At 43.1% G+C, this 25,668-nt stretch overlaps 1 protein-coding gene across 3 annotated transcripts in view; it reads right to left on the minus strand.

Moving 5' to 3' along the window:
• Positions 1-25,668, minus strand: part of sdk1a (sidekick cell adhesion molecule 1a) — a 973,689-nt gene that overhangs the window by 200,495 nt on the left and 747,526 nt on the right. For all 3 annotated transcript variants that reach the window (XM_068055814.1, XM_068055813.1, XM_068055815.1), the window contains exon 20: positions 19,093-19,191. In XM_068055814.1, coding sequence (XP_067911915.1) covers positions 19,093-19,191 — 99 coding nt within the window. The remainder of the gene's footprint in view (positions 1-19,092; positions 19,192-25,668) is intronic.

The following is a 25,668-nucleotide window of genomic DNA, read 5'->3' on the forward strand; positions in this document are numbered from 1 at the left end:
CACTGCAGCACCCAGACGTTGAGTAGTTTCTGCTTGTGCTGCAATGGAACCTGAGACATCAGTCATTAGACAGTGCATCATAATTGAGTCCACAAGTGTGGAGTTGGCCACCAATTCCAACTTGGAAACGATGGGCTCCAAACTCTACGCAAAGCCATACACAAGGTTGGTGCCGGCCTCCTCCATGCTGCTTGACAGTGACCACAGGCTTTTTGGCAGGCCTGACAACGCACCAAGTATTTGTGTGTGCAGACCCATTAACCTTTTTCCGTACGCCACTCCATTAATGTCCTCATCTGAATCCGCTGGAGCAGAACCTGTTCCTGAACTTGACCTTCTGTGAGCTGGCACCTGCGCTATCCTTTCCCTCTGCCATTGCTGCAGGTCACTCATGCCTGGTGTCTCACCATGTGCAGAAACCACCTCTAAGCTACCCTCTAAAGTACGTGCAGGATCAATATTTCAGCTGGTGGCTTCAGGTGATAGTGGGTGATAGTATTTCTTCATCACATAAATGTTAACTCTTAGAGGCAGAGACAGGAGAAATTATCAGGCAGAATGGGGAAATGGCAGAGATGTTGAACAAATATTTTGCGTCTGTCTTCACAGTAGAAGACACACAAGACACATTAGGAACAGAGGGAAACCAAGGGGCTAATGAGCGTGAGGAAATTAAGGTAATTAATATCAGCAGAGAAAAAGTATTGGAGAAATTTAAGGGACTAAAAGCTGATAAATCCCCTGGACTTGATGGCCTATATCCTAGGGTTCTAAAAAAGGTAGCTTGAGAGATAATGGATGCACTGATTTCTAATTCTCCAAAATTCTCTCAGCAGATTGGAAGTTAGCAAAGATAAGAGTGCTATTCAAGAGAGGAGAGAGCGAGAAAACAGGGAATTACCCCAGAGGGCTGTGGATGCTCCATCATTGAATACATTTAAGGCTGGGATAGACAGATTTTTGATCTCCCATGGAATGAAGGGATATGGCGAGTGGGTGGGAAAGTGATGTTGAATCCTAAGATGGTGGTAATATATTACCATTGATGGAGGATTTGTTAACGGACAGGAAACAGAGAGTAGGAATAAATGTGGATTTTTAAATTGGCAGACTGACTAGTGGTATGCCTCAAATATCAATCATTGTTGTCGGCTGTCCCTCGATTTGAGGATGATGCCTACTCAAGGTCGCGATTTCTGCCATGGGTCTTCAGCGACTGAAGAGGCTGATTTTTGACCCGTAGATCTTTGGGCACATGGGACAGGACGTCCCACAAGGTATTGGATACGGAGTGCAGGATTTGCTTCCTTTTCTTTCCTTCTCTGCCAAGTATCTGTGCTGGGGCCTCAATTATTTACAATCTATATTAATGACTTAGACAAAAGACTGAAAGAAATGTATGTAAGTTTGCTGATGATACAAAGTTAGAACTGAAATGAGGAGAAGTTTATTCACTGAGAGGGTTGTGAATCTTTGGGATTGTCTACCCCAAAAGGTTGTGGATGCTTTATCATTGAGTATATTTGAGACAGAGTTCGATAGATTTTTCATCTCTCAGGGATACAAGGGATATGGGAAGTGCGCAGGAAAGTGGAGATGATCAGCCATGACCGTACTGAATGGCAGAACAAGCTAGAGGGATTGAATGGTCTACTCCTGCTCCTATTTCCTATGTTATCATCAATGTTATGACCTCAGTGAGATTGTTAATGTGAAAGATATAAGATTTGAACCCCCGGACTAATTTCAAGAATAACACAAGATTTCATGTTTTAAGATAAATAAAAGCAAAATACTGCAGATGCTGGAAATCTGAAATAAAAACAAGAGATGCTGAAAATACTCAGCAGGTCGGGCAGCATCTGTAGAGAGAGAAGCAGTTCTGATGAAGGGTCCCTGACCTGAAACCTGACCTAATTCTGCTTCTCTCTCCACAGACGCTGCCAGACCTGCTGAGTATTTCCAGCATTTCTTGTTTTTATTTCATGTTTTAAGACTTTTGTTATAACAACTAAATTGAAAGAAATCTTCAATTAACTGAATAGTACTTTATAAGTCGCTAATACCCCAAATTACAAAGAAAAGTATTTTCTTTACTTGTTAAAAATACGTGAAAACTTCACACCACACTTATACATTACATAGTCTGTTCCAATGACGAAATCCATTGTGGCTAAAAGTCCCAAACTCCTCCCAGTTGCAAAGGGTTGCATTTCCTACATTATTTGAAAAATCAACGTTCTCTTTGCTATCTTCTCCGAGCACTTCCGACCTGGACGTCCGTAAATAAGACGTTTCATGGTGATCCTGCTGTTCTTCTCCTCCTCCACAAGCTTTGACTCACAACAGGTTCAAGTCTTCGCAGTCCTTTACTGTAAAAGGCTTCCAATAGCAGGTGTCTCCTCTCTCTCCCTCTTGAGCTGCCACTGCTGGTTCCTTCTCAGTGAAGCTGCAACTGCTGAGTTCCCTTCTTCCATCCTGCCTTAAGGCTACAACCATTGCTTTCTCTTCTTACATCCTCTGGGTTTCTTCTCTTACAGCCTGTTTGCCTTCAAAAAATCTGTTAAATTTATCTGGACTCAGAAGTCAATAGCTTACTGTTCTGCTCCAAAATGCAAAGTCCAGAAGTCTAGTTTCACAAAGTCTCTTGGGCCATCCATTGTTCCCAGATGTTAACAATTACTGTTATATATTGTAACATTATTCATAAAGAGCTAGGAACTAAATAGCTAGGAACTAATTGTTATATGTAAGTGTGTTTTGGGGGCTACATTTACTGCTGTGCTGCAGTCATGTGATGTGTAATACTAAACTGCTTTAGGGGAGCATGGTGAGCTGTATGAAATAAACAAAGAGCTCCAGCATGTCCAAGTCTAAAGTATGATTATTTCTAACTTATGCGAACCAGAAGACATAACAGTTGCCTGGCAGCATTTAGATTTTCTGAATTACCGACTCCTTGTTTTATGACTCGAACATCTGGGAGGGCAAAACCCATTGTTCTTCAGTTGTTAATGGCGGTAGTCTCTGTTTTTCAGAAGACAGTCTTTGATTTGTATTCTCTGTTGTTCTGGTAACATTTCGCAGAGCGGACCTGAGGTCACCTGACTTTCCGGACTCCACCTTGAACTTATGATTATGTCTCAAAAAATTGTGAATTTTAAAAGTTACAAGGTCCAGCGTTCATAACATCAGTCACTTCTTCCTCTTCCACAACTTGTCCCTGCATCACTGCCTGGCCAGGTGGCTGTTCTTGGGTAGCTGACAGAAGAAAGGTACAAGGGTAGGGAAGTGGTGAGGGGTTGCGGGAAAGCAAGAGGTGCATGTTTACACCATCTGCAGCTTGTATATCAGAAGAGATTGTGGGATGTAGGGCAGGTGGGACGTGAGAAGGATGGTTAAGTATGAGCATACCATTATCTTCGATGCTTTCAGCACTGCCACTGGCCACGGCCTCAGTCATGACCACTCCAATGACGGTGACCACTGTCTCCTCCATTGAGGTGAGGACATGTAGCCGTGGCTGTTCCCCGCCAGTTATGTGCTGCTGCCTGTGGTTGTGCACCACCTTGACTTGCAAAAGAAAGCGAAGTGGGTCAATGAATGTGCTGCAGTCTGGTTAGGTGATGTGCCTGTCATGGCTGAATATCTGGAAATGCGTGCAAACTGTGAGATGTGGATATGGGGCTTGCAGCAGTTCTAAGCGAGTGAGGGTGAGCTATGAAAGTGAGAAATGAATTGTGGTTGATAGAGATTGCTGGTAGGTAAGTGAAGGGGGTTAGTGCATTGAACAGTGTGTGAGGCTAGTCGTTCAGTTGTAAGGATATGGCATTTGCACTTACATTGATCACTCGACCACTTGTTTGATATCATTGAACTTCTTGTGGTACTGCATCCAGTTCCTTGGGACTGGACTGGTGACAATGACTGTGGCAGCTATCTGCTGTCACTGCTTTCACAGTGTCTGTCTGGTGGGCTTCCTGGTCCCCTGTGGATACAGGACCTCTCTCCTCCTGTCCACTTCCTGCACTAAGGCCTTGCATCGGAGAACCTTGGAGCTTGCTCCCTGCCATATTGTGCTATTCTTGCTTCTTTCTCAGGGAGAATTCACTGCTACAATGATGTCTAGGACCTGCTACAGTCAAAATGTACCTCCCCTTTATGAGGTGCAGGCTGGCTCCAAGCAGCACAGGTTAGCCTGAACTTGTGACGGCCTCTCACAATATTGCGCCCGCTGCTCAGGTGTGCAGCTACTCAACAGGCTACAAGCTACAATCATGTAAATGAGCAGCCAGCATGAAGTTTGAATGCTGCCTACATTGGAAGCCATGCGGGCGGGTTAATAGGCATCATGTTCCCCGTGCCCATTTTTACAGTTTGTCAGAGATGCAGTTATAACTCATTTAGTTGCTGCTTCGCAGACACAGCTACTGCTGGGCAGTTTGCACCATTAAAGGGTTAGCGACCCCTTTCATCGGCTTCCTCCTTCTGTAGACAGCTAACCTAACAGCAAAATGTTTGCAATGAAGTTTTAAAAAGTAAAGATCTGACTTCTACAGAACATCCAGAAATGTTCTCAAGATTTCTGTACACAGATTTATTCCACTCCTGCTTCCAACATTTTTTGAGGGAGGAACACACAAGCAGACCAAACACTGGGCACACAGAGGGAAATGAAGACCATCAGCAAGGACTGTGGCAGACTAAACAATTGCAAACTGACTTGCAAGGACAGATGAGGACATATCAGAGTAAATGTAGCAACTGTATAATTATTTGGTTGAGAGAAATATTACTGAAAGATATGGAGCAGATTATTCTTTTCTTGTCCCCAAGTGTATTTGAATGGTTGGGCGTTTCGCATGGAGGAAAGTCAGGTGGACCATGGGTGAGTGGGGAGGTGGGTAGAAATCACACACCCGTAAGGGACCCTGTCCAATTTTCTGTCCATTAATTTAAATGGATGAAAAATCAGCTGGACTCCTTTACTGGCTATGCTCCTCCTCTCCTATTTTTCTCTGTATGCTGTGTCTAGGTGGCAGGAACAGGAAAATCTGCCACACGTATATAATGTTTTAAAATTAACTTGAATATTCCTTTAGAAAATTTTGATAAAGCATTTCATATGCCAAACATTTTTTTTTTACACACAATGATAGTTTCTCTCCTGATTTGTCAACCAGCATGTATCATCTAAACTCAAGTTGTTGAGTCTGGTAAACAACTTAGAACACAAATGTCGGATTTGGCACTTGGCCCAAACATCTGCTGCTTATGGCAACTGATAAACATCTGACAAAATTAAGACAGTGGCATTTTTTGTTGTCTGCACAGTGCAGCTTGTGTGCTATAATGAAATAGGTCTGATGGCGCATGCTGTTCCTACTAGCTTTGATCTTTTAACAGCCTGTGTTAAGTAGCTTAGAGCTGGCAGGAGAAGCAGACATAACATGTGGAGGTAATGGTTTTTAAGTGCGATAACAGAATGCTTAAGTATGTTGCCCAACTGAAAACAGAGGGCGCATTAGTATGCAGTCAATCTTTATATGCCTCAAATTCTGAATACCAAATATAGGTAAGCCTAAAGTATTGGTTTAAATTGCACGTCAATTGGCATTTATAGGTGAAAGGGAAGGAAATATTTAGAAAAAGATTCCATTTTTTTAGGGGAGGAAGGATAAAAAGCCAAAATGAAAATTGAGCAAAATAATGCTTTCTTTGTGGCACACATTTATTTTTTGTCATCAATAGATCACTGCCATCATTGGATGTCATCAATAGTGATAGAACTTGTTTTCCTGTCTTCAGTATGAAACTAAAATCTTTAATAGCAAATTGACTTATGGTGAATAATTATGCCAGAATTGTTATGCCTCAATTAACAAATTAAAATGTAAAGCCTTCAACTAAATTACTGAAGCTGCATTAGAATACAACAGAATTCATTAGTAACTGATATCTTCAAGGTTTAAATGATTGAAGCTAGCCAGAAGCCCAAATTGATCAGTCACTAGTATACTAATTCTCAATGTATATTTTAGATAAATTAGTAAAATAAACCAGATCTGTAACATCTGACAGCAAAGTTTCAGCTCAGATTTTTGTTTTTATAGATACAGCACTGAAACAGGCCCTTCGGCCCACCGTGTCTGTGCCGACCAACAACCACCCATTTATCCTACATTAATCCCATATTCCCTACCACATCCCCACCATTCTCCTACCACCTACCTACACGAGGGGCAATTTACAATGGCCAATTTACCTATCAACCTGCAAGTCTTTGGCTATGGGAGGAAACCGGAGCACCCGGCAGAAACCCACGCAGTCACAGGGAAAACTTGCAAACTCCGCACAGGCAGGACCCAGAACTGAACCCAGGTCGCTGTAGCTGTGAGGCTGTGGTGCTAACCACTGCGCCGCCCTCTGCGCTACTGTGCTGCCCTAGATTTCTGGATTGCATTGGCAGGAATCAAATTGATCTTCAGCTGCCTTCATTAACAATCCTTATACAGTACAACACATTCATTCTCGGGATTTGGGCATTGTTGAAAAGGCCGACATTTATTACCCATCCCTAGTTTCCTCGAGAAGGTGGTGGTGCGACTTCTTATTGAACCGCTGCAGTCAGTGTGGTGAAAATATTCCCACAGCCTTGTTAACAGCCGCACTTACAAATTAGTAGTTGACACAGGAAGAATGGATGGAAGCAAGCTGGCCACCCATTTTACACCCGGCCGGTTTTACACCCGTCCAATTTTTATTCCCAGTGACAAAATTCGGGCAGGGTGTAAAATGGGCAGCTGATACTGTCTGGTGGTAAAAGTGATAATTCACACCAGAGAACTAAATGGAATATTGAGTGTGGTGATTTATGCACTCATTATGTGCTTAAAATTTACAACATAAAAGAAGACCATTCAGCCCAACCAGTCCATAGCGTTGCTTGTTCTCCACATGGGCAATAATCCTAATCCCAAATGCCTACTCAGATCCCATATCCCTTTATTTCCCTTTCCTTGGACCACTTATCTAGCCTATTCTAAATATTGACAAGGTCTCTGCTTCAATCACTAACTTCAGATTTGCATTCCTCAGCCTCACAACAATGTATTTATTCTTCTATGTCCCCCGTTCCAGGCCCCTCAACCGCTGGAAACGGTCCATTCCTATATACTGTACTCTCTCCCACCCCTTTAAAATTTTATATGCCTCTAATACATCACTCCTCAATATCTTCTGTTCAAACAAAATCACTTCAGTGCTCCTGCTACACAAATATCTGTGTCAGGAGCACTATTATATAAAATCTAACCTATGGTGATTACAATCTGAGAGATTGTGATAATACCATGTAATTTCCACCAATATGCTCCTCCAATCCATTTGTAAACAGAAGCCAGGGGTGGTGCTGGGGTTGGGGGGGGGGGGGCTGTGGGGGGGTGCGTGGGCACGGGTGGCAGGGGAACTTTCCCTGGATACTTTAGCCTCCTAGGTGGCCAAAGTTGGGTCTTAAGCTGAAATGCTGGTTTAGCCATCCTGGTAAAGGACCTGAAGCTTGTGATAGCATTGACCACCCACAGGATTGTTAAGGGGCTGACTGCCACTTAAATTGCCTCCTGGTGCTCATTAAGATGCCTGCACGGCATATTGGTGGCTAGCACTTGAACTAACGCCTTTTCCTAACAGCGACCAGCTGACTGCGAGTAAATGAGTAATTGCAGAGGATTTTGAGTGCTACTTAAAAGTTTTTGATCAGCTTTATTGTTCATTTGATGCTGGACATTTGAAGAGAGTCATAGAGTTATACAGCACAAAAACAGGCCCTTCGGCCCAACGTGTCTGCGCCAACCATCGAACACCCATCTAATCTAATCCCATTTTCCCGCTCTTGGCTAATAAAAGCAAGTATCCCGTATGCCTTCCTAACCACCTTATCTACCTGTTCTGCTGCCTTCAGTGATCTATGGACAAGCTTTTGATAAGGTCCCGCAGTTTTTTTTTATTTGTTTGTGGGATATGGGCATTGCTGGCTAGGACAGCATTTATTGCCCATCCCTAATTTCCCTTGAACTGAGTGGCTTGTTCAGCCATTTCACAAGGCATTTTAAGAGTCAACTACATTGCTGTGGGTCTGGAGTCACATGTAGGCCAGACCAGTAAGGATGGAAGATTTCTTTCCCTAAAGGACATTAGTGAACCAGATGGGTTTTTACAACAATCGATAATGATTTCATGATCACCATGAGACTAGCTTTTAATTCCAGATTTATTAACTGAATTCAAATTTCACCATCTGCTGTGGTGGAATTCGAACCCATGTCCCCAGAGCATTAGCCTGGGCTCTGGATTACTAGTCCAATAACATCACCACTACCTTCCCTTAATGGGAGATTGGTTAAGAAGGTAAGAGCCCATGGGATTCAGGGCAATTTGGCAAATTGGATCCAAAATTGGTTTAGTGGCAGGAGGCAGAGAGTGATGGTTGAGGGTTGTTTCTGTGAGTGGAAGCCTGTGACCAGTGGTGTACCGCAGGGATCGGTCCTGGGACCCTTGCTGTTTGTAGTGTACATTAATGATTTAGATATGAATATAGGAGGTATGATAAGTAACTTCGCGGATGACATGAAAATTGGTAGTGTAAATAGTGAGGAGGAAAGCCTTAGATTACAGGACGATATAAATGGGCTGCTAAGACGGGCAGAGCAATGACAAATGGAATTTAATCCTGAGAAGTGTGAGGTGATGCACTTTGGGAGGACTAACAAGGCAAGGGAATATACAATGGATGGTAGGCTCCTAGGAAGTACAGAAGGTCAAAGGGACCTTGGGGTGCTTAGTCACCGAGTCATACAGCACAGAAACAGGCCCTTCGGCCCATTGTATCTGTGCCGGCCATCAAGCACCTACCTATTCTAATCCCATTTTCCTCCCAAACGACCACCCTTGCCTTGCTGGGGACCGACCGATTACCCCAGCGAGGCAACCCAAACTTACCTGCAGTCCTGGCTCCATGTCCTTGGCTGGGCTGCAGTCCCAGCAGTGGCCACCGCTCCCGGTGGCGCTGCTGGGACTAAGAGCTGCCTACCCAATGATTGGCCAACAGCTCAGTGAGGCGGGACTTCCTCCCTCAAGCGGGTGAAAGTCCCACCTCAGAACAATTAAAGCCCGGGGACCCATAAAATGCGGGACAGATCCCCAGGCTAGGCACAAGCGGGTTCACCACCAACCTTTACGTCGGCGTCCAGCTCCCATCTGCCCGGCGTAAAATCCAGCCCATTAACTTTCATGCAGCACACTATAAAAAAATCTGCATCTTTGAAACAAAGAACGAACTTGCATTTATATAGTGCCTTTCTCAATCTTAGGAGGTTCCAAAGTGCTTTAAAGAGAATTAAGTACTTCTGAAGTGCAGTCACTGCTGTAGGGAAAATTTTACAAATAAAGAAAAAATAAAAATAAAAATAAAACAAAAGGAGAGATTAAGCATTTCATTCCTGTTCTCCTTTCTTGGGTACCTCCCAGCCAATTTCCCCATCAACAGTTGCCAAAATGATGCTCTCCAATTTTGCCCTGGAGTGGGGAGGAAGATGTGAACACATTACTTCAGCAGTACATCTTTTCATAGTGTAATAGGAAAGATCAAAACTCAGCAAGCGTTTGAAGCCCGGTTCTAACACTCTGTGAATTTGCATGTTGGGATCCAATATACTGCACAACTATACCCAGTATCACATAACTATACTTTCCTACACAACTGTATAAAATATGCATCAGGGTTGTCCAACCTTTTCACATGGAACTGACTTGCGATTTTTAAAAAAAGCCAGTTTGAAAGACGACGACAACGGGAAATTTCTCACCTCTGAAATACAGCCGCGGGCCGGATAGAAACCTTTGGTGGGTGGATCTTGGCCCACGGGCCGTATGTTGGACAACCCTGACATACATAATGCTAAACCGTACCACCTCAAATGTGTATGGTGAAAGCTAAAACTTTTCAATAATGCATGTCACACTCCTAAACCTACTGGTTAGTTTTAAAAGATTAGCAGAGGACTAGGAGTTGATTATCTGCCCTCTTGCAGGGGCAAGTTGTCTGATCTGAAGAATTTGTTTGCTAATAATCTATAACTGAAGACAGAAAATCAGTAGTTCAGTGAGGCCACAAAGGTTTTATCTATGGTACATATATATTTTTCTATAGAATGCGTTCCTGAGCCTGGCACAAGTCATTTCTTATATTTTCATCACTTAAGACAAAAGTAACTTAAGGAGTAATAACTATTAATTTACAAAATAAGTAACTAACTGGGCCAGCAAATATGAACTCAGTTTAAAAAATTAAGAAAAAAGGACATGCCAGCTTTGACAGGGACTGGGGGTGTCTGTGGAACACAGGTTGTCGAGACACAAGAGACGGTCTAAGTGGGTCTACATTAAACAATGAGGAAGAGTGGCTGTCCAAAACAGCTATTTCTTGTTTACCCTTTTTTAGTTTAAAAGAGGACTATCAAAAAATCAGGAGACTTTCTGGGACATTTTGTCAGACTTTACCAACAATTTATCAACATTTATTCCAGAAATGTGTGGAGTTTGCAAGTTCTCCCTGTGTCTGCTTGGGTTTCCTCCCACAAGCCAAAAGACTTGCAGGTTGGTAGGTAAATTGGCCATTATAAATTGCCCCTAGTATAGGTAGGTGGTAGGGAGATATAGGGACAGGTGGGGATGTGGTAGGAATATGGGACTAGTGTAGGATTAGTATAAATGGGTGGTTGATGGTCGGCACTGACTCGGTGGGCCGAAGGGCCTGTTTCAGTGCTGTATCTCTAAACTAAACTAAATTTACTCAGAACCTCACCTAAAAAGAGTAAGTACTGTGCTACTCTACCTTATAGGAGTCCCCAGGAGAAAGTGAGCGCTTGTTATGAGCATCTTGCAATGGATCCCCTTTGGAAGAATGGGAGCAGATGTGGCCAGGCAGAGCAGCAATAGCTGCTACAGAAGAGGACAGGAGGGCAAGGTGGACTTCTTCTGACACTGCAGGTGCAGCACATCCCTCCTTCTCTGGACCTCGTCTATCAGGACTTCCAGTGCTGCATCTGAGAACCTGTGTGCCCTCTCAGCTGGTCTCTGAGCCATCCTAAGGTGTCAGCCAGCAGACTCCACACCTTCAGTGGAAGAGGGTGCATGGTGCCCACGACACTGCTCCATGAAAATTGTGCCTAATCAATACTCGAATGCTACACCTGCAGGTGACTGTTTTAGCATCTGTAGGCAAGTTCAAATGATGGCACTCAGCAATTAGGACTAAAATTATGTGCTAAAACCAGATTTTCAAGCAGGAGTGTCTTATTAGCTCAGCACCCATTTAGCACCTGTGTTCGCCTTTTCACTAAAATAATCTCCCCCAAAAGATTTATGCTTTCCACTGAAGTTTAATTATACAAATTTAGTGGAGGAGGAGGTTGGAAGAAAAATCTAGCTCTATGCACGTGCTCTGCAGTTATGACATGCTGGTCACAAAATTTATGTTCACATAACCCTGAGAACATCATTTAATTACAGAGCGAGTATGTAGCACACGCAAATCTCACACACAGTTTTTCTTAATGTGTGCATCAGTATCTTTTCCCAGTATCACAGCTATTTGTAGTTTTTTTCTGACTGTAGTCTTGGCCAGTTCATCTTATGCTGAAAGGATCTTTATTTATTGTGCTACACAGCAGAACCTGCCACTTTTCACCTGGACAAAGGCACAGCATAAACAACTGGCTACCATCATGCAACAATCCTTGGTGACTACTTTTTAAATTGTTAAAGCACACACCAGGCATCAGATTTATGACTACCGACATTCAGGGTTCTGATATTTAACTAAACTTCTGAATTATCCAATTAGCCAACTAAATACCTAGCAACTGTTTCACCAATGATCCCCAAGGTAAAACTGCAGTGCAAGGCCACTGTATCTGATATGCAGCTAGTTGTTAAGAAATTCTGGGCTAAGAATTAAATGGAGTAGCGTCACTTCAAAGAGGTGCTATGTTCTTCTTTGGCCTCCTTATCTCGACAGACAATGGATAAGCGCCTGGAGGTGGTCAGTGGTTTGTGAAGCAGCGCCTGGAGTGGCTATAAAGGCCAATTCTAGAGTGACAGGCTCTTCCACAGGTGCTGCAGAGAAATTTGTTTGTCAGGGCTGTTACACAGTTGGCTCTCCCCTTGCGCTTCTGTCTTTTTTCCTGCCAGCTACTAAGTCTCTTTGACTCGCCACACTTTCTCCCCTTCATTATGGCTGCCCGCCAGCTCTGGCAAACGCTGGCAACTGACTCCCACGACTTGTGATCAATGTCACAGGATTTCATGTCGTGTTTGCAGATGTCTTTAAAGCGGAGACATGGACGGCCGGTGGGTCTGATACCAGTGGCGAGCTCGCAGTACAATGTGTCTTTGGGGATCCTGCCATCTTCCATGCGGCTCACATGGCCAAGCCATCTCAAGCGCCACTGACTCAGTAGTGTGTATAAGCTGGGGATGTTGGCTGCCTCGATGACTTCTGTGTTGGAGATACGGTCCTGCCACCTGATGCCAAGTATTCTCCGGAGGCAGCGAAGATGGAATGAATTGAGACGTCGCTCTTGGCTGACATATGTTGTCCAGGCCTCGCTGCCATAGAGCAAGGTACTTCAAAGAGGTGCTATGTAGACTACATTAATCCCCCTGGGGCAGACAGCACCACCAGCCAATACCTGCGTAGGAAGCAGCCAGTGGCGTTGTCTATCCCAGGGGAATCAGCACAGCCTACGTAGCACTGCTTTGAAGCAGTACTTTTTATGTTTTATCACTAGAGGGCTAAAAGTTTGTTCGTGTAGCAATGCTTTGAAGCAGTGCTACGCGAACAAATTCTTAGCCCTCTCGTGATAAAACATAAAAAGTACTTAGGGAGGGACAAGATTACTGGTTTAGTATCTTGAGTCCGCATCTAAATCTTTGTGGGTGGAAAAGGAAGAGGAGAAAGAGAGCATGAAACCAAAATAAATAAAAACAAAAAGAGAAAGAGTCAGAGTAAAACAAAGGAAGAGAGGAAAGTGAATGGCAAAAGAGAAAAATAGAGAGGGAAAGTGAGATTAAGGGCATGATGTAGAGAATAAAATAGTGAAAGAGAAAAACAAAGAAAATTAGGGACAAAGAGAGCAAGAGAAGGAACAAAAAGGTGTAAGAAAAAGGCAGAATGTGAAAAATAAGAAAGAAACAGAATAAGTATGGCAAGGGAGCAGGACAACCTGTTTTATTCTTGTTGGCTGTAATCAACATCACTGGAGATGAAAGTGCAAAAAAAAAAAATCCTAGTTCTGTCTGTTGTGTGAAGACGTTGACAGTTTTTTTAAAGCTAAAACCAATTTTGATGCTTATGCCTGCTGATCTCTGCTGTTTGCTCCTGAATTTCTGCCAATCAGATGTTCAGCACCTTGAATTTCCACAGGAGTTGTCCTTCAGTCCTGCCCTAACTTGTAAAATATCCTTTCAGACAATCATTTCACTATTTTCCAATTTCATCCATTTTCCTAAGGACTGGGTTGGCTTTCATGCTTTTTGACATTCCACTAACTAGTTACTCTCATTTACATTTAAGCGATCATCAATTTCTTCAGACTTGAACATTATCATTTTATTAAAGAGCTTTGAAAGTGGATGATTAATTGCAGAGTTGCTGGATCCTGTTCAGCCTAAACTGGTATTTGCCTTCAATCTCTTGTGAATCAGTTAGCAATGATGTTGTGCTTCCTATAAATGCATACAAGTCAGCAATACCGTCTTGATTTGTTTTTTTGTAGCAATGATAAGAGTCTGAACTTGGCAAATCAATCTTCTTTTCTAACAATCTTACTATTACTTTCCGGCAAACTAATTGTCTGAACACCACACGGTATTTTCAGATTTGTGCAGTCCTTTTATGTCTGGGCAGGAACACAGCAATATTTACAAGTTGACCTCCTCTCCACGTCTGGAAGGTATGTATTGCAAGCCCTCTAAGAGAAGGTTAAGAAGCTAACCATTTTGATTATATTTTCACAAGACTATGAAGACCGCTCTTGTGCTTACCCCTCAAATCTAATAACATACCTTAAAGAGGTAATGATTAAAGATTTGTACACATTTTTATGTGAAGCATTTACCTCTCTTCCTGGAGTACTCTCGTGAAAAGACCAGCATGTATGAATGGTTATTAAATTGCCAATTAAATGGTGTTTAACTCCTCTCCACCCCCACGTAGAAGTTGCACTGGTTATTGCTCTGTAACGTACTACGGCATCTAATAAGTTCTCAAGTATCTTAGCGATATTTTGCTGAATAACTAAAATGCTTGTGACTTGAGGGTTAATTGCTGATCCGCTGCATTATTAGATCTTGATTTTCATACATTAGTATTTGTTTTCAATCCACTATACTGAAATTGATACGGGCAGGGTAAATGAGTTAGGAAGAAATGAGCGCCAAGGATGGACCTCATTGAGGTATTCTGATGAGTTGACTTTTAAAGGAGAAAACTAAATGAATTCCCAACTTAATAACACTTACAATTTAATGCCAGCAGAATTCAGCTTTTCAAATAAATTTCACCCCCCTCCCACACCCTTTATGCATTCTGTTTCATTCAGGACATTGCTAATCTAGTGGGTGAGCAACTAGATCTTTGGTCTCTGCTAATGCAGCCAACTGCTCAGAATAGCTTGGGATGGCTCTCCCTACTTTCATTTCTCCCTGGTAAAGTGAGAATTGTGCATATTGAGAATCTGAAATGCAAATCTTACCACTTCTTGGCACAGCACACTGAAATCAAGGGTGGATACCATTAAATGGTATCATAACATAACAATATTGATTTACTTATATAGTGCCTTTAATATAGAAAAACACCAAAGGCACTTCACAAAGGTATGAGGAAAAACAGATTCACAGCCAAGAGAGAGAAAGGAAGGCCTTAAAGAGGGAAATAGAGAAGGGGAAAAGTGAGGTGGAAGTTCTAAGCAAATGAGCCTAAATGGCTGATGGAACAGCTGCTAACCATGGGGTGAAGGGAGGGGTCAGTCAGAATACAGAGGTTATCGTGAAAGGTCAACGACTTGAAACATTTAACTCTATTTCTTGCTCCATAGATACTGCCTGAACTACTGAGAAGTTTCAGCACTCCCTGTTTTTATTAGTGAGATTACAGAGTCTGGTTCACCCTGAGACTGAGGGTTATCTAAAAATGCTTCACAGCTAACAATGTACTTTTGAAAGGCAGTCACTTTTGTAATGTAGGAGAAGGTGCTGGAAAAATTGAGGAAGAGGCCAAGCGTTGCTTAGTGGCAAAGGCCAGGCTACCAGAGCAGCGGTTTGGGCATGATTGGTGATAGAAATTATAACGAAGTGGGCAGATTTCGTTAAGGGCAACGTGTCACCATTGGTGTCCCAAGTTTTACTCAAAGCCGGGATGTCAATACAATCATCCAAAAAAAGGCTAAGGATGTCAAGGACCTTGATTGTAAGTGAATGGCCATTCCAGAAGCCAAAGCAGAGACATTGATAGTTGATCCAATGGCTGAGTCCATGGGGTGGAGGGCAGGGTGAGTGGGATGGAAAAGAGGTCAACTCCTATCTAGTACACTGGGTGGTAAAGTTAATGAGAGTGGAGGATGGGATAGTTTGGTTTATTGTTCTTGAAGAGACAAAGGAACGCACTATAATGGACCTGTCAGGGAATGGTAAGGGAGAAAGAGGGTGACTGTGGGCTTGCTCAATGGAAGTTCAAGCTTTTAAGTGAAAATAATGACAGTCAGTTTTCTTTATTCACTCAAGAAAAGCTCCGTTATCAGTTATCACTGCTGAAAACAAACCAAACTCACTGCAACTTCAAGTATCAGGAAGACAGGCTGGTACTTGAATCTCACATTTGGATTATAAAGTGAATGCAATAATTACTAATACATTAATCAAGGTCATAAACTTACATAATGGACTCCATTCCATTCTCCCAGTTTCTCCGTCTCCAACGCATCTGCTCTGATGATGCTACCTTCCATGACGGTGCTTCTGATATGACCTCCTTTTTCCTCAACTGAGGATTTCCCCCCACTGTGATTGACAGGGCCCTCAACCGATTCCGGCCCATTCCCCGCACCTCTACCCTCACCCCTTCCCCTCCCTCCCAGAACCGTGACAGGGTTCCCCTTGTCCTCACTTTTCACCCATCAGCCTCCATATCCAAAGGATCATTTCCGCCACCTCCAGCGTGATGCCACTACCAGTCGCATCTTCCCCTCCCTTCCCCTGTCAGCATTCCGAAGGGATCGTTCCCTCCGCGACACCCTGGTCCACTCCTCCATTACCCCCACCTCATTCCCGTCCCATGGCACCTTCCCCTGCAATCGCAGGAGGTGTAATACCTGCCCATTTACCTCCTCTCTCCTCACTATCCCAGGCCCCAAACACTCCTTTCAGGTGAAGCAGCGATTTACTTGTACTTCTTTCAATGTAGTATACTGTATTCGCTGCTCACAGTGTGGTCTCCCCTACATTGGGGAGACCAAGCGCAGACTGGGTGACCGCTTTGCGGAACATCTCCGCTCAGTCCGCAAGCAGGACCCTGAGCTTCCGGTTGCTTGCCATTTCAACACTCCCCCCTGCTCTCATGCTCACATCTCTGTCCTGGGATTGCTGCAGTGTTCCAGTGAACATCCACGCAAGTTCGAGGAACAGCATCTCATCTACCGATTAGGCACACTACAGCCTGCCGGACTGAACATTGAGTTCAATAATTTCAGAGCATGACAGCCCCCCATTTTACTTTCATTTTTAGTTATTTTTCCTTCCTTTTTTTTACATTCTTTTTTACATTTTTTACAATTTTTTTTTTGCATTTATTTCATTTCATCTTAGTTTGTTCAGTTTGCTTACCCACTGTTTTTTTCAGGTTTGCACTTGCTGTTGTTCAATATTCAGTGTATTAACACCTAATCTGTACTAGTGCTTTGTCTTTCAACACACCATTAACATATTGTTTGCCTTTGCTCCGTGACCTTTCGGTCAGCTGTGTGGCCTGGTCCAATCTAGACCTCCTTTGTTATCCCTTGCCCCACCCCCACCTCACTTGCTTATAACCTGTGACTTTTCTAATATTTGTCAGTTCCGAAGAAGGGTCACTGACCCGAAACGTTAACTCTGCTTCTCTTTTCACAGATGCTGCCAGACCTGCTGAGTGGTTCCAGCATTTCTTGTTTTTATTTCAGTTCCGGCATCCGCAGTATTTTGCTTTTATCATAAACTTACATATTCATTTTCAAGCAATTCTGAATGACTGCAAGAACAGATCAAGGCCAGGAAAAGAAAAATCCCTTGCCCTTTAAATCAAGTCTAAGATAAAACAAAGGGAAAACAGCACATTGCTTAACAATTAAATCAGGAGCACTAGATAAGCCGTATTGCGAATGATCAAGTAGTGATTGATGAACTGTTCTAAGCACGGACCATGCACAACATGCAAATAAATAGTACTTATGCGATCATCAGCTTAGAGATTTGGACATAATTCCATCAACTGGAAAATCTATTGAAGATTGCACAGCAGTTGCATCAGACGACCTCATCCAGTTACTAGGAGGATTTGTTTACTCACAGTATATTTCTGACAGGCCAATGAGTCTTGCAATGATATCAGTGATTGAGTCTGATAAATACCTAGCCACAGCATGCGAGAAAACACTTCAATACCCAGCCTTATTAAACCTTCAAGCATGCCAACACAACAGTTGTGCCAAATGTATGAAGTTCCTGATTGTTAAAGAGCAAGGAAAGAGTAAAGGGAGACTGCATATTCAAAGTTCTCTCCTTTTTTTATAGAAGAAAATTATATTCTTACAGATTTTTATTTTATGATCTTTTTAAAGAAAAATTCGTCAATTTTGTTCCTGCTATAGAGTCATTTGAGCATGATATGTTCCCTTATCTTTGTACATGACTTTTCATTCTTACCTTTTTTTAAGCCAAGAATACAAATGAAGATGGGAGGCAAATGCAATGGATTGGAGGTAGGACTGTGTAATTTTGCAGAAGTGGTTGTGGATCTTGGTAGTATAATGGCAGACTTTGGGAAATGGTATCCTGGGATATGGTCGTATTGAAGGGTTTCAGAGCATTAAGAGGGAGATTATTAGATCTGGGAATACAAGAGAAATGATGCCATGATCCAGGAGTGAGTCCAGGGTCTGGTAGCATTGAGGAGGCAAAAGACTTTGTAACACTAAGGTGGTTCCTAGGTTCCGGGATTAATGGGGATGGAATCTGCCACTACATGAGACAACAGTAGGTTTAGGCTGTGTATGTCAACTTTGAAGGGGAAGAATGCACTGAAGAATCTGGGTTAGTCCACACCATGCTGTCAGATACACTATCATCTGTGGCTCAGTTAGTAGCACTCAATCCGCTGAGCCAGAAGGTTGTGGGTTCAAGTCTCACTCCAGGACTTGAGCACAAGACATACATTCCAGAGCAGTAGCATGGGAGTACTGCACTGTTCGAGGTGCTGTCTTTTGGATGAGATGGTAAACCAATGCCCTGACCACCTTCTCAGATCCCATGGCAGTATTTCGAAGAAGAGCAGGAGAGTTATCCTCATGTCCTGGCCAATATTTATCCCTTAATCAGCATCATAAAATAAATTATTCGATTACTATCACATTGCTCTATTTAGGAGTTTGCTGTGTGCAAATTGACTGCCACATTTCCTACATTACAATAGTGACTACACTTCAAAAGTAGGCTGTAAAGCACTTTGCGATGTCTGGTATAAATGCAAGTCTTTATATATTTTTCTAATGCCACATTCCTGAACTGACAGCCTGGTTTTTGGTCTGAAGCCAGTTTAAAGTGCAAAATGTGCTTAAACACTATAGATGCTGACTGTTTATTAATTCTACAATTAATAGAGCTGTAACTAATTAGAATGCTTACTATCAGACAATACAATAGGTATAGGTAAAAAGGAAAAGTGCTTTGCATGACCTACTTCCTTCATTTCAGTAAAAGATGAATTTGAATACTTCTTTCTACCTGTGAGGATCCCATTCTTTTCCTGTGGTTCTTGCCAGCTGACTTTCAAAGAGGTGTCAAGGATTTCAGCAAAACTCAAGTGTCCCACAGCTCCTGGTCCTGTAGAAGTTTAAAATGAGATAGTTAGAGACAGTGACTTGACTTGCTGTGCTTGTATCGGATAAATCATGAGGAGCAGTGGGTTACTGCAAAAAGAGCACTGCGGAACGTCAGATCATATAATCCCCAAATTCAAGGGGCTACGTATTCCTATGTCACAAGGTGGTTTCAAATAAACCATCGCCTATGTGTCACTAATCCTGCTTATACTTTTAATGTAACTAGTAAGCACTTTCAGCACCAATCCTGGGGAGAAATAAAGCTACTGCTGAAACCACAGCATGTGTGGCAAAATACATTCCATCTACTTATTTTCCTTGCATCATGCAAGTCCTAGATTAAACCATAGAACAGTACATTGTCAAGGATAATTTCTATATATAAATATTGAACGAAGGTTTGTCTTGCTGGAATTAGGTATTAGGCAGCCTGTAGTGTAGGGTTACCGGTGCTCAGTTCACTACAGAATGGCTGTGGGTTAATGAACCAGGAGTGCCTGTCACATAAAGCTTTCTGCTATATATTAATCTTTTTTAAAACTTTCTTTAATAACTAGCTTGATTTAAACCAAATTATCCTATATAGGTGCTTGGTGAAAGTAATTTGTCTGGGATCTTGCTGCAGTTTTCAATTTATTTTAGCCCTCACAATTCCCTCACATGCAAGATAAATCTTTTCTGAACATATCCACTGTGACCATCAGTTAAAGCACGTGGTATTTCAGAAATAGAGGGCAGTGTCAATGGTAAATGGATGTATATCAAGAAATAGACAAGAAAACAAAGCTTTGAGATGCAATACGATAAAACAAAAATCAAAACAGATAAATCACCTTTTGAAAAAACTAATCAGTGAAAAATGTAAGAGCAAAGGTACGATAATAGAGAATGTGAATTCAGAAACAAAGGCTGGAATTTTACAGACCACGCCCCCCCCCCAACGCCAACAATTGGGCTTGTGGTGGGGGGGGGGGGGGGCGGCGGGCCTGAAACATTGAGTGGGAGATGGGGGGGCCGTTCCCGATGCCTTCCCATCTCCACTGCAATTTTACGCGGGAAGGCGTAGGTGAGAAATAGTCCGCACACCCCAGGCCAATCAAAGCCCTTAAGTGGCCAATTAACTGCCACTTAAAGCCTCCACCTGCCGCCACAAGTATTTTACCTGCGGGAGGTGAGCGGCAATAGCCCCAAGAGCACCGCCAGGAAAAATCTGGCGGCCTTCTTGTGGGCTGGGGGCTCCCCTGATCAGACACCCCGTGCCCCACATAGGGCCACTCCTGAAGCCCCAACCTCCCCCAACGCACAATACTGCCCCCCCAACTGACCACCCCCATTGCTTGCCGGGGCCCAGCCGATTGTCCCCGGTGAGGCCCCAAAAACTTACCTTCTTTCCGGGGTTGTCCTTCCTCTTCCTGTTGAAGCTGGGTGTAGTCCCAGCAGTGGCCACCGCTTCCAGTGGCACAGCTCGGACTAAGAGCTGTGGGCCCACTGATTGGCTGGCAGCTCCATTAGGCAGGACTCCCTGCCTCAGAGAGGTGAAAGTCCCATCCAAGGCCAATTAAGGGCCTGGGGAGCGAAAAATCCCGGCGTGGCTCCCCAGGCCCGATGGAGGCGGGCTCGCCACCCACTTTTCGGCCAGTTGGCAGGGCCTACCGCCCAATGATAAATTCCAACAGAGATTTACAAATCCCTACTGTGTATCTTAAGTGGAGAAAAAAAGCCTGAAAGCAAAGGAAAATACATGACTGAAAACCACAAGGTGAAAATGAAAGCAAAGCTTTGGGAAAGATCTCTGACTGCATGGATTTCCTCTTCAGAACTTTACTGCAGAAACAAAGTGTGCACAAACAGCTGCAAGCACAAATAATTACTATAATTTAAAAAAAAAATCACAATGCAGCACCTTTATGCTCATCAAATTTTACACATTCTAATGCTTGTCTTATCTGAATTAATAGTTCTTTTCATTTTTCCAATTAATTAAATAGCAAGAGTTCATACATGGGCCTCCTGTCATAATGCCAAATAGAGCTGTAGTGTGTACAGCCCGAGGTGGCACATGACAAGAAGTAGCGTTGAAACTCTAATTAGAAGAAATAATAGAGCTTCCTTGATTGCGAATTTACCCTCTAGACTAAGTTAACTGCACCATGCTAATCGGAACGTGCCAGGTTTGATTCCTAATCTGAGTTTGTCATACTAGGTTTGTATATATGCTTAAAAGCTGTGGCAATCCAGATCTAAAAAGGGTTCTACATGCTTTCTTAAACTTGAAATGACTGCTGAGATGAGCTCTCTGCCTTACTTACCCTTTTGTTCTGAATATGATTGCCATTTTGGATTATGGTGAGCTGATTAGGGGATATGCCAGCTGGTGCTTCAATGCTTGGTGTCTAGTCAAGCCAGACAAGTTTCCAGTACTCATTTCCACATTAGCATTCCATGGATTCCTTGATGTGATATTGTCATTTAGTCATAAGTGCTTTCATACTACAAACCTAGCAGGATATGAGGGCTTCTAATTGGCAACTTCACAGTGAACTTGGTAGATTCGCTATGGGCACCTGTCATGAAGCTCCAACAAAAAAGTGCTCCCAGTGACTAGTTTCATCAAAGCTGATAAGTTAATCTGTGGTAGTTGGCAATTGTGTGATGCATGTATGTTGGCAACCAGCAATTTTGGTACTGCACTAAATGGAATATAAAGGCAACTTTAGGGAATTCTGAGAACCTGCATTATTGTCATATGTCAGAATAGTGTTGTTGCTTTGATCTTCAGAAGAAATGATTATCAAGAGTATAGCAATATAAGTATTACTAGATTTCTGAAAGACTTTCAATATAAAGAACACCAAAAATATATATGTTACAGAAAACCCACTATCTGAGGAATACATTTTTAAAATTATCTCATGCCTGTGAGCATTGCTGACAAAGCCAGCATTTGTTGCCCATCCCTAATTGTCTTTGACAACTGAGTAGCTTGCTAGACCATTTCAGAGGGCATTGAACAACAAAGAGAACAACAAAGATAATTACAGCACAGGAACAGGCCCTTCGGCCCTCCAAGCCTGCGCCGATCCAGATCCTCTCTCTAAACATGTCGCCTATTTTCTAAGGTTCTGTATCTCTTTTCTTCCTGCCCATTCATGTATCTGTCTAGATACATCTTAAAAGACTCCATCGTGCCCGCATCTACCACCTCCGCTGGCAATGCGTTCCAGGTGCCCACCACCCTCTGCGTAAAGAACTTTCCACGCATATCCCCCCTAAACTTTTCCCCTTTCACTTTGAACTCGTGTCCTCTAGTAATTGAAACCCCCACTCTGGGAAAAAGCCTCTTGCTATCCACCCTGTCTATACCTCTCATGATTTTGTACACCTCAATCAGGTCCCCCCTCAACCTCCGTCTTTCTAATGAAAATAATCCTAATCTGCTCAACCTCTCTTCATAGCTAGCGCCCTCCATACCAGGCAACATCCTGGTGAACCTCCTCTGCACCCTCTCCAAAGGCATCCACATCCTTTTGATAATGTGGCGACCAGAACTGTACGCAGTATTCCAAATGTGGCCGAACCAAAGTCCTATACAACTGTAACATGACCTGCCAACTCTTGTACTCAATGCCCCGTCCGATGAAGGAAAGCATGCCGTATGCCTTCTTGACCACTCTATTTACCTGCGTTGCCACCTTCAGGGAACAGTGGACCTGAACACCCAAATCTCTCTGGACATCAATTTTCCCCAGGACTTTTCCATTTACTGTATAGTTCACTCTTGAATTGGATCTTCCAAAATGCATCACCTCGCATTTGCCCTGATTGAACTCCATCTGCCATTTCTCTGCCCAACTCTCCAATCTATCTATATTCTGCTGTATTCTCTGACAGTCCCCTTCACTATCTGCTACTCCACCAATCTTAGTGTCGTCTGCAAACTTGCTAATCAGTCCACCTATACTTTCCTCCAAATCATTAATGTATATCACAAACAACAGTGGTCCCAGCACGGATCCCTGTGGAACACCACTGGTCACACGTCTCCATTTTGAGAAACTCCCTTCTACTGCTACTCTCTGTCTCCTGTTGCCCAGCCAGTTCTTTATCCATCTAGCTAGTACACCTTGGACCCCAAGCGCCTTCACTTTCTCCATCAGCCTGCCATGGGGAACCTTATCAAACGCCTTACTGAAGTCCATGTATATGACATCGACAGCCCTTCCCTCATCAATCAACTTTGTCACTTCCTCAAAGAATTCTATTAAGTTGGTAAGACATGACCTTCCCTGCACAAAACCATGTTGCCTATCACTGATGAGCCCATTTTCTTCCAAATGGGAATAGATCCTATCCCTCAGTATCTTCTCCAGCAGCTTCCCTACCACTGACGTCAGGCTCACCGGTCTATAATTACCTGGATTATCCCTGCTACCCTTCTTAAACAAGGGGACAACATTAGCAATTCTCCAGTCCTCCGGGACCTCACCCGTGTTTAAGGATGCTGCAAAGATATCTGTGGATTGCTGTGGATCTGGAGTCACATGTAGGCCAGACCAGGTAAGGACAGTAAATATTTTTTGCTAAAGTACATTAGTGGGTTTTTAACAACAGTCGATGATAGTTTTGAAGGCACCGTTACTGTGACTAGCTTTCAATTCCAGATTTTTATCAATCAATTCAGTTTGTTTTATTAATTAATTGAATTTAAATTTCACCAGCTGTTGTGGTGGGATTTGAACCCATGTCCCCAGGACAGTAGCCTGGGCCTCTGAATTACTTGTTCAGTGACATTACCACTATGCCAAGGTCTCTGCATAATTTTTCAAAACATTTCAATTTCAAGTAAATGTGGTAGAAGGGTTGGTGAGACCTATGAAGGGTCTCCCTGTAATTGTTTCTTTATTTTAAACTACTGTTTACGATGCATAGCACTGCCCTGAAAACCTGCATGACTGCTCCACCAGTGTTATACCTATATTTAAGAAGGAAGGTAGAATATGTCCAAGGAACTATAGGCCAGTCAGCTTAACATCAGTGATAGGAAACATAATGGAATCCCTTTGTAAGGAGAAAATAGAAAAAGATAGAAAAAACTAAAATATAATAATGAATAGTCAGCATGGAATTCAAACTTTGACCAACCTCACTGAATTCTTTGAAGAGGTAACATAGAATGTGGACAAAAGTAATGCAGTAGCTGTAGTTTATCTAGATTTTCAAAAGTCCTTTGATAAGGTGCCATATAGTAGACTAATGAATAGGAAGAGCAAGCAGGGAGATGTTACTGAGCACAGCGGGACTGGTGGTCTGAAGTGCATTTGTTTCAATGCGAGAAGTATAACAGGTAAGGCAGATAAACTTAGAGCTTGGATTAGTACTTGGAACTATGATGTTGTTGCTATTATAGAGACTTGGTTGAGGGAAGGACAGGATTGGCAGTTAAATGTTCCGGGATTTAGATGCTTCAGGTGGGATAGAAGGGGATGTAAAAGGGGTGGGGGAGTTGCATTACTGGTTAAGGAGATATCACAGCTGTACTTTGAGAGGACACCTTGGAGGGGTCATGCAGTGAGGCAATATGGGTGGAGCACAGGAATAGGAAGGGTGCAGTCACGATGGGGGTTTACTACAGGCCTCCCAACAGCCAACGGGAGGTGGAGGAGCAAATATGCAGACAGATTTTGGAAAGATGTAAAGGTAACAGAGTTGTAGTGGTGGGTGATTTTAACTTCCCCTATATTGACTGGGACTCACTTAGTGCTAGGGGCTTAGATGGGGCAGAATTTGTAAGGAGCATCCTTACAGGAGAGCTTCTTGAAACAATATGTAGATAGTCCAACTAGGGATGGGGCCGTACTGGACCTGGTATTGGGGAATGAGCCCGGCCAGGTGGTCGAAGTTTCAGTAGGGGAGCATTTCGGGAACAGTGACCATAATTCCGTAAGTTTTAAGGTACTTGTGGATAAGGATAAGAGTAGTCCTCGGGTGAAGGTGCTAAATTGGGGGAAGGCTAATTATAACAGTATTAGGCAGGAACTGAAGAATTTAGATTGGGGGCAGCTGTTTGAGGGTAAATCAACATCTGACATGTAAAGAACAAAGAACAGTACAGCACAGGAACAGGCCATTCGGCCCTCCAAGCCTGCGCCGATCTTGATGCCTGCCGAAACTAACGCCTTCTGCACTTCCGGGGCCCATATCCCTCTATTCCCTTCCTATTCATATATTTGTCAAGATGTAAAGAGTCTTTCAAACGTCAGTTGATTAGAATCCAGGACCGGCATGTTCCTGTGAGGAAGATGGATAAGTCTGGCAAGTTTCGGGAACCTTGGATAAGGAGGGATATTGTGAGCCTAGTCAAAAAGAAAAAGGAAGCATTCGTAAGGGCTAGAAGGCTGGGAACAGACGAAGCCCTTGAGGAATATAAAGACAGTAGGAAGGAACTTAAGCAAGGAGTCAGGAGGGCTAAAAGGGGTCA

Source organism: Heterodontus francisci, chromosome 24, assembly GCF_036365525.1.
Source record: "Heterodontus francisci isolate sHetFra1 chromosome 24, sHetFra1.hap1, whole genome shotgun sequence".
Taxonomy (NCBI): Eukaryota; Metazoa; Chordata; class Chondrichthyes; order Heterodontiformes; family Heterodontidae; genus Heterodontus; species Heterodontus francisci.